The 14,428-nt window shown below is 38.4% G+C and overlaps 1 protein-coding gene across 1 annotated transcript; it reads left to right on the forward strand.

Moving 5' to 3' along the window:
- Positions 1–2,346: 2,346 nt before the first annotated feature.
- On the forward strand, positions 2,347–13,777 carry LOC108668037 (fatty-acid amide hydrolase 1). Its single transcript, XM_018155166.2, has 11 exons — positions 2,347–2,675; positions 4,550–4,745; positions 5,957–6,013; positions 6,795–7,021; positions 7,431–7,507; positions 7,798–7,965; positions 8,486–8,721; positions 10,052–10,289; positions 11,146–11,307; positions 12,575–12,714; positions 13,454–13,777. Exons 1-11 carry the CDS (start codon positions 2,653–2,655, stop codon positions 13,571–13,573), a joined length of 1,644 nt encoding a protein of 547 aa, XP_018010655.1. The 5' UTR covers positions 2,347–2,652; the 3' UTR covers positions 13,574–13,777.
- The last annotated feature ends 651 nt before the right edge of the window (positions 13,778–14,428 follow it).

The raw sequence follows: 14,428 nt of genomic DNA on the forward strand, positions 1-14,428 counted from the left end.
TAACGCAATCGCCCACTAGCTCGAAATGGCCTCTTTGACTGAAACGCTCGAAATTTCTTAACAAAAGCACTTTTTATTGTATTTTTATTGTATTTTATTGTATTTTTATTGTATTTTTGCTGTCGTTTTCTGTTATGAATAAATGTCGGCAATTATATTCAAAAATCGAAATAATTAAACACAAATTTCTCAAACTCCATGCATTGAATCTTGTTCCTTGATGGTTTAATACGGTCAAGAAAAAATTTCCCGATCACATTTGAAGGGGAGGACCGCATTTGAAATACCAATTTTATGTTTCTGACGTTCAGAATGGTCATTTAATTTCTCCAATTTTTCATTAGTCTGAACCTCTTCCTTGTCTTTTTGCTTATGAATTTCGATGTCTGTAGGCAATTATGGGATAATTTCCAGCAAATTAATTTGCAGCCTCTATGGGAATATGATATAACTGAACAATCCTATTAAAAATAAAACGTGGCGCCTGATTCGGAAATAATCATCAGTAACATGTTAAATTCATCAAACTGCTGAGTGTAATCGTTTGAAAATAATGCATAATCATCTTTCTGTCACCCATCGCTATGTTATGGATATCAATATTGAATTTTAAGTTACATTTTAAGAGGCGTTAAAACTACCGAATGCAAATTTGTGTTAACTTCCATCCTTTATTTCGCAGTAAAACCTAACGCCCTCCCTTATCCGTGAATAGACAGTTTTATTATTGCAGAATTGCACTAACTCACTCACAGCCAACTGAAAAAAAAATCAATCGATGTGTACGTGAAATGTAATCACAAATACGTGCTTGGCATTGTCGTTTGAAAGATTTAGTTCAAACATTAAAAATAATTCAACCTTGAACAAAAAATATAAAAATTAATTTATAAGGCATTTGACATGTTTTACTCGCAACTATAAATTTTTTTATGATGAACTTGAAATGCTAATCATGCTGAAATTTTTTGGGCTTGATAGGTTCAGTTAGAAACTTAAAAATTATTTTTCGCCGAACTTAAAAACAAAGTTCATGTGGCGCTTGATTGCTTCTGCCCGAAACTTAATAATTATTTTCAACTGAACTTTACATATCGATGTTAAACTAAACTTTACATAAACTTGAAGTTTAGATGACATATTATAGACAATTGTGTTCCAAATCGAATGCTTGCTTATGCAAAATGCGTGAAACTAAGGAGTGGAATTTGTCAAAATTCCATGACTTGAATTGTTTTTGGGTGTTATCAGTGAGATAGAATGGTTTAGTTACCTATTCATTTTTCAGAAAACCTCCACTTTCTGTGATATGAATCTTTACCGGGTAAACATTTCTAAAAAGACTCACATGCTCTGGAAGTGAATATATAAGGAAAGAGGATTATGACGTAAAACATATTGGAGGGATATAGATAATACATTTAAAGTCCAGGTAACATTTAGACTTCAGCTTAACATACTTTCATTTTACTCTCGTTTCATACACGAATAAAATATTTTCCGTCATTTGAATAAAATTTATAAATAAATTATTGTAATGTGAGAAGACGTCCTGCTAAAAAGGCAGTGAAGTGACGTGATGCCCTAGCAGACGTCCTATTAATCCAAGGTGCGCTGTTGTTATGGAAATCACTGTATAATTATATAATATTGTAAAAAACTATTATTTGACAATTAATTTTAGCACTGTCAAATTGAGCTCTTGTTAAAACTATACTAAAACATTGTTATCTATAACATTGCTATAGCAAAGCATGCTTATTAGCATTAAAACTGTAATGCATATTCATTATCGTTTACACTCAAAAAGTATAGATTTAGGAGTGATTTAAGTTTTGATTTAAGAATGATGACACTCAAATCAAAGTTCAACCAGCATCCCCACAGCAACACCAAGTGTCAAGCAGGATGCATTGATCAATGCACTCAACTGCGCATGACAACAGACCGCTTGTATGCTGCGCTCAACTCTGATCCTATTGAGAGAATCCTATATATAGACCAGGATACATCAGTTGAGACCTGCACTTGTCTTGAATCATTCTCACTGTGTGCGTGCTGTGTGAGCGTAGGATAATAGGATAAATATTTTTCTTATGGAATCGTGCATAAATATGATTTGTAGTGCTTCTTAAAATAAAACATTTCTAATTGTTCAATATTTCTTTTGCCTTAACATGATAAGTCTTACTTGGCAAAATAAAATATTTCTACTTCTTTAGTGAAATATGTTGATTACAAAACAGGGAATTTCGGTTTACATAAAATTTAAGAAATGGCGTTGATACATGACGGATGTCTGTAACAAAATATTTCTTCATACGTGATCTGAATAGCAATCAAACGAAACGTGATTTCTCGAGACTTTTTCACGCTGATCCAAACTACGCTGTTCTCTTTACAACTCTCACGTCGATTTGTCTTGAAGTTTTAGAATTTCTCTGGCCACAAGAACAATAGGTTTTGTTGGTTGCTATGCAGACACCAGTTTCGCTTCCTGCTGCAGTGCTTTAATTTGAGTTAATTATTTTCCTTGGAGATGTTAAATTTATGAATCTGTCGCTAATGATTTATGAATTTCTTTATGCTTTCTAACGTATCAAAGTTTTATTTTACCGCAAAGTTTGACACTCGCTCGTGAAAATTCAGACGATGGAGGCTTCGTTGGAAAATTTGTAAGTGTCATTTTCTTTCTTCCGATTACCGTAATAATTTATCACCTTCACGCTTTCTTTGTACAATTTATTCATCCATACTAATTGCATTCTTTCCACAATTTTCACCTATATTCTTTCCTTTAAACGCTACTTTTCAAAATCAGTTTTTAAATCGACTAAATAGTGCTTGGTGTGCCGTGAATATAGCCTTTATATATGGTCTGTATTAATATATTCAATTAGCTATATGAAACGAATCTTCGCTTTGTGTGTGCATTAAATGTTAGCCATATAATAATTTATGTTCTTAGAGCCCATAAACTGGCATGGAAAATTTACGGTCGAATTAGTTTGCACAATCAACTAATTTTATAATGTTTAAATCACTGAGTGTTGACGCTTCACTGCTTGTACCTGTCGATATTTGTATTTTGGAACTTTCAATATTTATCTTCTTGTACCTTTCGATATGTGTATTTTTGTACCTTTCGATATTTGTCTTTCTGCAACTTCCAATATTTGTCTTTTTGTACCTTTCAATAGTTGTCTTTTTGTGCCTTTCAATTTGTCTTTTTGTACCTTTCAATATTTGTCTTTTTGTACCTTTCAATATTTATCTTTTTGTGCCTTTCAATATTTGTCTTTTTGTGCCTTTCAATATTTTTTTGGTAACTTTCAATATTTATCTTTTCGAACCTTTAATTATTTTTCTTTTTGTACCTTTCAATATTTTTCTTTTTGTACCTTTCAATATTTTTCTTTTTGTATCTGTCAATATTTGTCTTTTCGATATTTGTCTACAAACAAATGCTTGGCCATTGAAGCCTAGTGCTTGTATGACGTTTTGAATCATTCAACGGGATAGCGCGTGGGTACCTGATGAATTAAAATATTGTTAACTATCAAACAGGAAAGTCATTTTATGTATTGAATTAGGGGCTCTCACGAACAGAAACACTCGTTTTCTGGAGTTTGCGTAATTTTAAATCACTGCTCTGAGGAGCCTAGTGCAAGTGAGGTAGTTTGTCAAGAACTGCAGTTCAATCCATGCAGTAGCAGTTATTGTAACTTTATCCGTGGTTATATTGACCACAATGAACTATAAACCGGAATATAAGAGTTCATTCCTATTGAAATATTGAAGTCCAAAGGGACTCAGAATGATGGAGTTGCAATACATTAACGACACGACAGTGCGGGCCGTGTTGCATTAGATTGTAACAAGACTTGTATTGAAGTTACGTTACATTAACGACACGGCAGTTCGTTCCGTGTTACATTAGCGTGTAACACGGCGCGTTTTAGTGTTACGTTACATTAACGACACGGCAGTGCGTTTCGTGTTACATTATGGGGTAACACGGCAAGTGTTAATGTTATGTTGACAGTAATAAGTGACGTGTTACAATAGGGTGCTACACGGCACGTGTCAATGTTACGTTGCATTAAGGACACGACATTAAGGTGCCGTGTTACATTAGAGCATAACACGGCACGTGTTAATGTTACGTTACATTAACAAGACAGTGCGGGCCGTTGTTGCTCAACCGAAACAGTAACTCAGTTGGCCCCACCGTTACCTCACTACCCCCCCCCCCCCCCCACAATGAGGACTTATAGTCTTTTTCGTAAACACGTCACAGGGCGTTACCGTGAACACACAAAGTGCCCGAGAAAATCAATGTCTCGTAAGTCTCGAAACATCTCGCATGACAATTTTGGAGTCGTAAGCTTCACGAGGCATTTCAATTTCATCTATATTCAGAAATAAATAAATTTTCAGCAGTACAGTCAGTATGTGGAAGCAATTCTATCTATGAATAGCATCTATCCTATATTCTACTTGTAAATTCTTTGTGATACTATAATTTAGATTATTTCGTGCTTTACAGGTATCGTGATCACCGCATGAAGGCGGAGGTGAAAAGACAGTCGCTTGAGCAAGAGCTGATCACAGTTGGAGGCGAAAATATTCTACTCACAAATCAGCGACGACAAGTGTTGATGTTGAAGCCTACAGACCTCCTGGTGCAGCTCAGACAAGGCAAACTGTCTGCCGGGACTGTAGTGGAGTCCTACCAAGCTAAGGTCAGATTATTTTTACTTAAGCATGTCAAAGTGTTGGTTGGAAATTAATCTACTGAAATTCATCTAAGCCAATGCGAGATTATTCCTTCAAAAACATGTCTGTCTGCTGTTATTGTACAGGAATTCTATTAAGTCTATTCGTAGCAAAAACTGTTGCTGAAATTATTGTAATTATCTGTTGTGCCTGCGTGGTACCGGACTTGTTCCACGCAAAGATAGGTTTACTATTTGACAACTGACTGTACAGATGTTTAACTGACTGTACAGATGTTTAACTGACTGTACAGGTGTTTAACTGACTGTACAGATGTTTAACTGACTGTTCTGATGTTTAACTGACGGTACAGATGTTTAACCGATTGTACTGATGTTTAACTGACTGTTCTGATGTTTAACTGACTGTACTGATGTTTAACTGACTGTGCAGATGTTTAACTGACTGTACTGATGTTTAACTGACTGTACTGATGTTTAACTGCCTGGCCATGCATAATGGCAACGCATATTTTGACCTCGAACCAATTTTTAAAAACTATGTCTTTCAATATTGCTATCGATGAAAATCGAAAAAAAAATTCAACTCATTCTGTGCAATGTTAAATATTCGTGGGTGACGCATTTAAAGATTATTTCATTCAACATAATTTCTACAATAATTGAAATTTTCGTTTCACTCCTAGTAGCAGCTCATCTGATAGTTTGTTTATTTTCCTCATAACCTTTTCTGCAGACTCGATTTCACCGACTATCCTGAGTTACGCGTACTGACTTTTGTGAAAATAATTTAATACCAGAGAGTTCATTGTTAGTTAATATAAAATCAAAGGAATTGCGGAATATTCTTTCTATTTACACCTCATTTTAGTTACTAAAGTGAATTTTCAGGTGAATTGAAAGTGTTCCAAGATTCCAATAATATAGCTGTAGTCAGAAATTTCTGTGTCTTAGACTTAACGCAGGCTGTGTTGGTGTAGCTTTTTTCAATAATCTTTAACAATTCCCGAGAATACTACAACAACATGAGTTCGAATGTTAGAGAATCTAAATAACGTTTTGTAACATAGAATAAATAACCATTCGAATTTAATTTAAATAATGGTCAGCTTTTTGATTATGATCCATTATCATATATGATAATATTTAATAATTATTATTTCATGTTATTCGTATGTGCTAAAGATCTGTTCTAACTCAAGGTGTTCATTTTTCAGGCCCTCGAAGTAACCAAACGCACCAACTGCATTACGGAATTTATTCCAGACGCTAGGGTGAGATTTGCCGACAAATTCAAGCTGATTTTTTTTAATTTGGCTTTTGTCACTTGCGGAAATTCAATTCTACAAAAGTCTTTGTCACTTAATTTACTTTTTCAATTGAATTTTCTAAAAGTCTTTGTCTCTTGTGGTGACAAAGGCACTCTCCAGCCCGATCTCTGTCAGAAGAGCCACGTAATTGTTAGCAGGAGTGCAAAATTTTATGTTCGCTAAGAATTCAGTTTGTACAGCGTGACTGAATATTTCATTGATTATTTCTTCAAATTTCATTAAAAAGACTATGTGTAAGGAAAATTTGTTGTACAACTAGTGTGCCGAAGTTCAATTAAATTTACCCTAACGATAATATTTGTTCAAGAATTGACATGAATCGACAATCAATATGATTGAAACCATACATCACCACGAATCTGGGAATAAAAATCATTTTGATCAAGGAATGTAACTTCTTGAACGTAGATTTTGAAGAAAATGCAAGTGAAAATGCTTTACCTATGAACGTGTCAGCACTGCATCCAACGTATTGAGTGGAATTAGCTTAACGGATATTGTTCGGGTTAAGGATTAATGGATGAGATCACGAAGCATTGAGGGAACGAAAGATTTCAAGGATAACCACGTACCTTGTAAATATTCATTTTAAGGGTAAACACGACTTGTTAACATCCATATTAAGGATAAACACGTCTGCCCTGCACGAGCTGATAGGGTTTATTTATCCTGCACTAGTTGCAGACATGAGCTGATAGTGTTTAATTATCCCAACATGTCACAGGCATGGGCCGAGGCTCTAGACAAGCTGGCCCCAGACGAGAGACGTGCCCTGCACGGGCTTCCCGTCAGCGTCAAAGACAACGTCATGGTCAAGGGCTTGGACTGCACGCTGGGGCTGCTCAAGAAGGTGGGTCAGCCCGCCCCTGTGGACGCAGATGTCGTCGCGGTCCTCAAGGAGCTGGGGGCCGTGCCCTTCGTGAAGACCAACGTTTCTCAAATCTGCCTCACGTTTGTACAATCTATTTTTATATGCGATGGTTCTACGATTGTGAGATTAGTTGTTTTTTTAAGCTTAGCTTTTTAGGGGGGCCTAAGCTTGTGGGATAAGTTGTTTTTTAATAACTTATGCTTTTTGTGGCTTAAGCTTGTGAGATTAATTGCTTATTTTAGCTTAGCTTTTTTGGGGGCCTAAGCTTGTGAGATTAGTTGTTTTTTAAGCTTTGCTTTTTTAGGGGGCCTAAGCTTGTGAGATTAGTTAATTTTACGCGTCTCACGCTCCATCAATGTTGTCGATGAAGACTGAATGAAGATTGAATATATAAATTTGAGCACTGTGCTCGATTTAAACCTCACATAATTTAATGCATAAGAAAGGTCAAATATATTTCAAAAATTTGAGATTTTTACTGATATGCAGGCCAGGATGCTCCAACCCTTTGTGGGGTAAAACTATTCATCCACTCGACCCTACGCGATCTCCTGGAGGCTCTTCTGGTGAGTCAAGTTTTTTATAAAGCCTTTGATGCTTACGTTGTGGATTATTTCGTTCCGGAAATTATATGTGACTGACTGGTGGATCGCAAAATTATTTGCAACATAACAATCTCGTTCTTTTGATATGGTTAAAGTTCCATACATGCCCATATCGTTCAGGGGGCAAAGAAGCCTCATCTCTGAAGAAGGGCCACTAATTATTATTGGGAATATCAGTACATATTATTTTCAATATTGATAATCTGACTCTTATGCTATGATTTAAGTTCCATACATTCCATATCCTACAGGTGGCGAAGGAGCCCTCATCTCTGAAGGGGGATCAGTGTTCGGTCTCGGCACGGACATGGGCGGCAGCGTCCGAGTTCCGTCCAACTGGTGCGGGCTGACGGGCTTCAAGCCCACGTCAAAGCGGATTTCCAACGTCGGAGTGGCCAACGTGCCTGGTCCAGTGGGGGGTAAGAGCTTTAATGCACTCGAGCTTCTGCAAATTTCTAACGAGCAAACATGAAAATTAAATTTCCAGTATTGCAGTTGCCAACGTGCCTGGTTCAGATCGAGGGAGGCAAGAGCTTTAATTAATCTGCCCGCCCTTATACTAATTTTTAGGGAGCAAGCCTGTAAATTCAATTTCCACCATCGGAGTGCTCAACTTGTCTGATCCAGTGAGAGGTCACACGCAGCTTCAATTTACTCGTATCTTTTCAACCATTTAGCAAATAAGCATGTAAATTCCATTTCCAAAAGTCAGAGAGTTGGTAGTTTCCTCCTAAAAGAGGGAGACTGGTTTATCTCAGATAAATTCCATTCAGAATTTATTGGTTAGAGAAGCATGGATACAAGTATCCTACATATAGCGCCACAGCTTAGTATCCTACATTTAACTTCGCGTTTTCCCTTACACATTGTCTGCAGTATAATGGGATAAGAGCAAGATTTGGAATTCATATTTATCGTGAATTAATTTTTTATTTGTAGCCTACGGAACAGTGGGCATGATTGGTCGTGATGGCGCCTTTGTAGCCGAGGCAGTGAAGGCAATTTTCTCCAGCAATTTCAACGCCCTGGATCCGGAGGTGCCGCCTTTGCCCTGGAACGACAGCGTCTACCTGTCCAAGAAGGCCCTCCGTGTCGGATGGTTCGACTCGACAGCCCTCTTCCCCAGCACCCCGGGGGTGAAGCGTGCTGTGGCGCAAGCCGTGGCGGCCTTCAAGGTTAGTGAAGCGCGCTGTGGCGGCCTTCGAGGTTAGTGAAGCGCGCTGTAGCGCAAGCCGTGGCAGCCTTCTAGGTTTGTGAAGCGCGCTGCGGCGCAAGCCCCCGGCCACTAAAGATTATTAACCGAAAAACCCCGACTCAAGATTATTTTTTGGATAAATTTATCTATGTTTTATTGCAAATCAAAAGGAATATTAACCAGGGAAGTGGAATAAATAAATAGAACAGTACTTATTCCAAATAAAGGCATAGCCTCAAAATAAAATTGTTTGCTCGTGGATTAACTTAGCGTATTTCAAGAAAGCCACGATACTCTGAAAAATAAATCAATAAGTTCAAGAAATCATTATTATTGGTAACACTTTCAATGTAAAAGTTTTTTAGCATTAAACATGCCGTTGATTTTTTCGGGATTTTATCCCTTTTCAAACAAGGGTTGGATAGGTTCAAATCGCAAAATCAGGAATTTCATCTGTTCTGCATAAATCAATTAAATGCATTTAATCATTTATTTTATCTCCGAATTATATCTTATATAAGGGAAAAGTAAGGGTATTATATCTTATAAATAAATAAGGGTAACTGTTATATTACCTTCACATGAACAAAACTGCGTTCTGGCTCCAAAACCACGGCACGATGATTGCTTTGGTTTCTGGATGCTACTGCTAATGATGCTGCCAGTTAATTGTCGTGCAGTAGACAAAAGTAATTCGTTTTGCTTTCTGTATGCTACTACCACACAATAATGTAGTGACGCGGCATCTGCAAAGCGACGGTCGCACACTTTTTTTCTTATCAACGCATTACTCGGAGCTGAAGTTAAACATGAGCGTCGATTACTAAGTTGAACACTTTTCGAAGTTCTTAACCCACCAGAGAATCAACAAACCATCGATTTAGCTGCCTGTTTAAACATTCGTGACTGGACGTGGTTACCGTGTGGTGGACTGTGAAGCATAGCCTCTAGATGCACCTCCAGCGCTGCAGTCCACCACTTTTTCAATGCCAGTATCATGAATTAACTTAATACCTCTGTCGACGGTCATGAACGGGTGCGGCTACCGGACAGTGGTCCTAGAGAACCAACCACGAAGATAGTTCTGCTTCCGGCAGCATAGTTTTGCTCTGGATACTGCAATATTGATCATTTCTATAGGAAATGATCAATTAATTATCATTTTAATATGAATGATCAACATTTGTGGGAAAATTTGGAGAAATAAGCACAATTTTTGAGAACTTCCTGACAGCGTGGAGAACTGATGTACTTGATATCCTCCTATGTCCTGTAACTCCCACTCCTGCAACCTTTCTACTCTGTTCCAGGTTCTTGGCCATGAGGTGGTGCAGTTCACCATCCCCAAGGCTGCCGAGATGTTGAAGATCTACTTGAACCTCTTGATGGCTGATCACGGGGAGCTCGCCAAGTCTCTGCTGGACGGAGAAATTTTGGATGACGAGTTGAATTGGTTCATGGAAATTTCAGCTGGGATGCCTCACGATGAGAGAAACAATGCAAAACTTCGACGAGAGTTTGGAGACTTGGCGGTTGAATATGATTTGGGTAAGTTGTCTAGTAGATCATTATAGCACAGAACACATCACTCTACGGGGGAAATCTGTGTAGATTAGTTACTTTCCAAGCAACGGAAGGTTTTAAGGAGGCCATCATTTTTCAATCACGTTCCACAAGAGCACAGAACAGGTACAGCGAAGTTATGTGAGACCTCGCCGTTTCAACTTTCTTCCAAACGAAATCGAAGCTTGAAAAAGTCCAAATAATTGGGACTGTAAGGTTCAATTCGTTTGGATTACATCTCAAACATTACTAAGGTCAATGGAGGTTGGGAGGTACTTTTTTCGGTCAATGGAGGTTGATGGTTAAAAGATCCGTTACACCAATTCTTCCACTTAGCGGTGCGCTAACACTTCCACTGGGCGATGCCCAAGGAAGTATTCAGTCAAGTTTGAGCTCTCGGAACAAACATGAAGTAATCACCAACTTTTTGTCTTCATTTATTCCACTTGTTATAAAATGGAACCCGTTAACTGAAATTATAGTTTTGAATTTCTCTAAAAGCGTTTCATCAGTCTAATTAAATGGATTTAAATTCACTGCGCGTTTAATTAATGTTTCGGTGCATTTATTGTATTGGTGCTTGTAATTTGGATTTCGGTGCATGTAATTATAATTTCAGTGCCGGTCATTATAATTTCAGCGAATGTAATTAGAATTTCATTTAATGTAATTATAATTTCAGCACATGTAATTTTAATTTTAGTGCTTGCAATTATAAGTTCAGTGCAACGTTGTTAGAATATCAATCGAAATTTTACTAAAAACCTTCTGATAGAATAGAAAACCTAGAAAAAAAATACGATGAAATAAAAATATTGTCGTTTTTACTTTGTTTCTACAGTGGAATTGGCCACGATATCTGATTTATGGGCCAAAATTGGGGAAAGACGCACAATTTTCGACAACTTCCTGAAGGCGTGGAGAGCTGCCGGGCTTGATATCCTGCTATGCCCTGTAACTCCCGCCCCTGCTACAAAGGCCGAACATGTCGGCAAAATATCATGTAAGTCAGAAATTCAAACATCTGTGATAATGATAATTATAATATTCCTCTAATAATGATGATAATAGAACCATTTCAGCTTTAACTAGGTCTCGTTTTCTTGTCGCCGATTCTCAACCACCCGGCCAGCAGGCTGAATGCTATCAGAATTTTCACAACCAGTTTCGGGTCTCAAACCCCTAATTCCAAGCTCCTAACTTAGTGATTTCATAATTCACTTGGTCATCACGAACTCCATCTTTACTGTAGTAATTAATAACTCAGAGGTAATTAGTCATCTTTAATAGTAGTAATAATTTATAATGATATTAATTATAATAATTTATTATTCATAACGTCTGTAATTTGAAGATAAAGACTGTGTTGAGTTGGCGTGCCCATGTGCTCGCACTCACGCAGCGTCACGTGGTCGAACATGTTATTTACAGTTTGACAGTTTGACCTCAGTCTGCACAAATGTTAGCGCGATATTACTCGACCCAAAATACGGTCTGGCACTCCAAATCTAACTTCCACAGTTACAATTTTGCACTCTTTGTAACTGCTCTAGTTACAATTCCCTCTCAGTCTAACTGCTTCTGTTATAATTCCCTCTCACTCCAACTTCCCCAGTTACAATTCCCTCTATGTCTAACTGCCCCAGTTACAATACACTCCAAGCACATACACTCCTAGCAGTTACAATACACTCCAAGCCCCCTCTAAAATAATTCCCACTCTGCGTGGCTGCCCTTTCAGTCTAACTGCCTCAGGGAGCAGAAATTGGTCAGGCATGGCATGTTTTAAGGCCAGCAAAAATGATATTGATAAATATCATAACATATGAATAAATAAATACAAAAAGTCGGGCATACCCGAAATTTAAGTGCCTCGCCAAAACAATAGAATCTCACTCGACCGCGTTGCCAAAATTGTCTGAGTAGCCTCATTTGACTGAGTAGTTTCACTCGACCGGGTAGTCGCACTCAAAATAGTAGTCTTACTTGAGTCGGTAGTCCCACTCGACTGGGTAGCCCCACTCGACTGGGTAGTCCCACTCGACTGGGTAGTCCCACTCGACTGGGTAGTCCCACTCGACTGGGTAGTCCCACTCGACTGGGTAGTCCCACTCAACTGGGTAGCCCCGTTAAACTAGGTGGTCCTACATATTCCTCTGTAACGCGAAGTATCGTTTTCGTTGTAAAGACACTCTGTGGACGAAAGGGTTGATGAGGTCTAAAACTTTCTGGTGACGAAGGGGCAGAAAAGTCATCGTTTTTTCTTGCAGCCTGCCTCCTGACGACGATGCTCTTCAACCTGCTGGACTGTCCAGCCGTGGCTGTGCCAGTCACCCATCAAACAATGGATGACGAGAAGAATATCCAGGATTATCCAGTAACCGATTACATCCACGGCATATTCAAGCAGGTGTGACCTTAAATAACATAATTAGCTGAAATTATGACTGTAGGAACCGCCCGTTGAAAAGCAAAAATTGCAATCCGATATTAGAGCGTAATGTAAGTCAATATGTAGCATTTTCAAATGAGTTTTGCCTGTATATTCTATGGTAGCACTTTAAATCCTCTTAATTTACATGGAAGTTACTTGTATTTACCTATGCGACCTCAATCGTTGCGGGCAATTGGTTAGCACGTAACATTTCTCTAGATTAATCTCAAGCCCTGCCTCCCCGCTAAAAATAGGATGAAATGTATGTTATTATAACTTTAGCAGTGATCCTGGAATATGCATTGTAGTTCACTTGGGCCATTCTCAGGGTAATGCCTCAAGAAGTTCATTATTTACTCATAAGTAAACAAATGTTGATAAATTATGAGCATGACGTAAGACACACATTAATGAGCAGCCTGTTCAATTGTCACTAGCCTCTTACTGTAAAGAATAAAGTTTTTGTATTGTATATTGAATGTTGGTGCAGTCCGATTTTCGTCATGACGAGAATTTTCTTGCATAAATACTCAATGCCTATAGCTTTGGTTACTCATTAGGTTTATATGCTTATATAAAGCGTAGCTGCCTTGATTCATCGGCAATTTCCATATAAAGCCGGTCATTCGAGTCCTTCGCAAAAGATCATTCAAAACAAGTTTGCCAATCTTCCGCCTTCCTGAACAGCAACGATTTAATAATTTTTTGTACCCAGGACGCAACGAACGCCGTGGGCCTGCCTCTAGGCGTCCAGCTCGTGGCGCTGCCATATTGCGAAGAACTGCTGTGCCGGGCTCTAGCCGAGCTGTCCAACTTCCTCAACTACAAATGCTGAACTGCAGCAACTGCTTTGTAGGGCCCTAGCCGAGCTGTCCAACTTCCTCAACTACAAATACTGAACTGCAGCAGCTGCTTTGTAGGGCCCTAGCCGAGCTGTCCAACTTCCTCAACTACAAATACTGAACTGCAGCAACTGCTTTGTAGGGCCCCAGCCGAGCTGTCAAATTTCCTCAACTGCAAATACTAAACTGCATGAGCTGCTGCTGCTTTGTAGGGCCCTAGCCGAGCTGTCCAACTTCCTCAACTACAAATACTGAACTGCAGCAACTGCTTTGTAGGGCCCCAGCCGAGCTGTCAAATTTCCTCAACTGCAAATACTAAACTGCATGAGCTGCTGCATGTGCCGTGCCTTAGCCAGCTGTCAAACTCTCTCAACTACTAATACTTAACTCCCGTAGTTTATTATAGCTTTTTCAAGAAATATTTCGTAAATATCATGGCTCCATGGTTCGGCATGCAGACGTGAAACAAACACGCGTTTATAAATTTAATTTAAATACGTAATATACTTTTTCTTATATTTTGAAACATCTTAAAGACTAATAAAAAATGTATGTTCGTTGTAAAATTTTCATTTGAACTAATCTTCCTTCAAAATGCATACATAAGCTTTATAATTTTTCATGGGATTTGAGAACTGACGAGATCAGGTACGAGGTTTTTCGAGCCTGGGCAACGCTGGGCTAATGGGAATAAAATATGGCCAATGCCATATCCCTAATAAAATTAAGAGCCGGGCGCGATCCTTAAATAAGGAACGCCTAGGAATCGGGAGCATGTAAATCAACTTCTCTATGTCCGCTTTTTGGTTAACATTCCGATCCGAGTCAGACAGCTACGAGAGCTTGAT

Source organism: Hyalella azteca, unplaced genomic scaffold (assembly GCF_000764305.2).
Source record: "Hyalella azteca isolate HAZT.00-mixed unplaced genomic scaffold, Hazt_2.0.2 contig16054, whole genome shotgun sequence".
Classification (NCBI taxonomy): Eukaryota; Metazoa; Arthropoda; class Malacostraca; order Amphipoda; family Hyalellidae; genus Hyalella; species Hyalella azteca.

What these genes read in the sequence shown, in the direction of transcription:
- LOC108668037 (XM_018155166.2), top strand. Translation starts at nt 2,653, where the DNA reads ATGGAGGCTTCGTTGGAAAATTT. An exon ending in GAGGCTTCGTTGGAAAATTT is followed by an intron (nt 2,676 to 4,549) that starts GTAAGTGTCATT and finishes CGTGCTTTACAG; the next exon opens with GTATCGTGATCACCGCATGA. An exon ending in TGGAGTCCTACCAAGCTAAG is followed by an intron (nt 4,746 to 5,956) that starts GTCAGATTATTT and finishes TTCATTTTTCAG; the next exon opens with GCCCTCGAAGTAACCAAACG.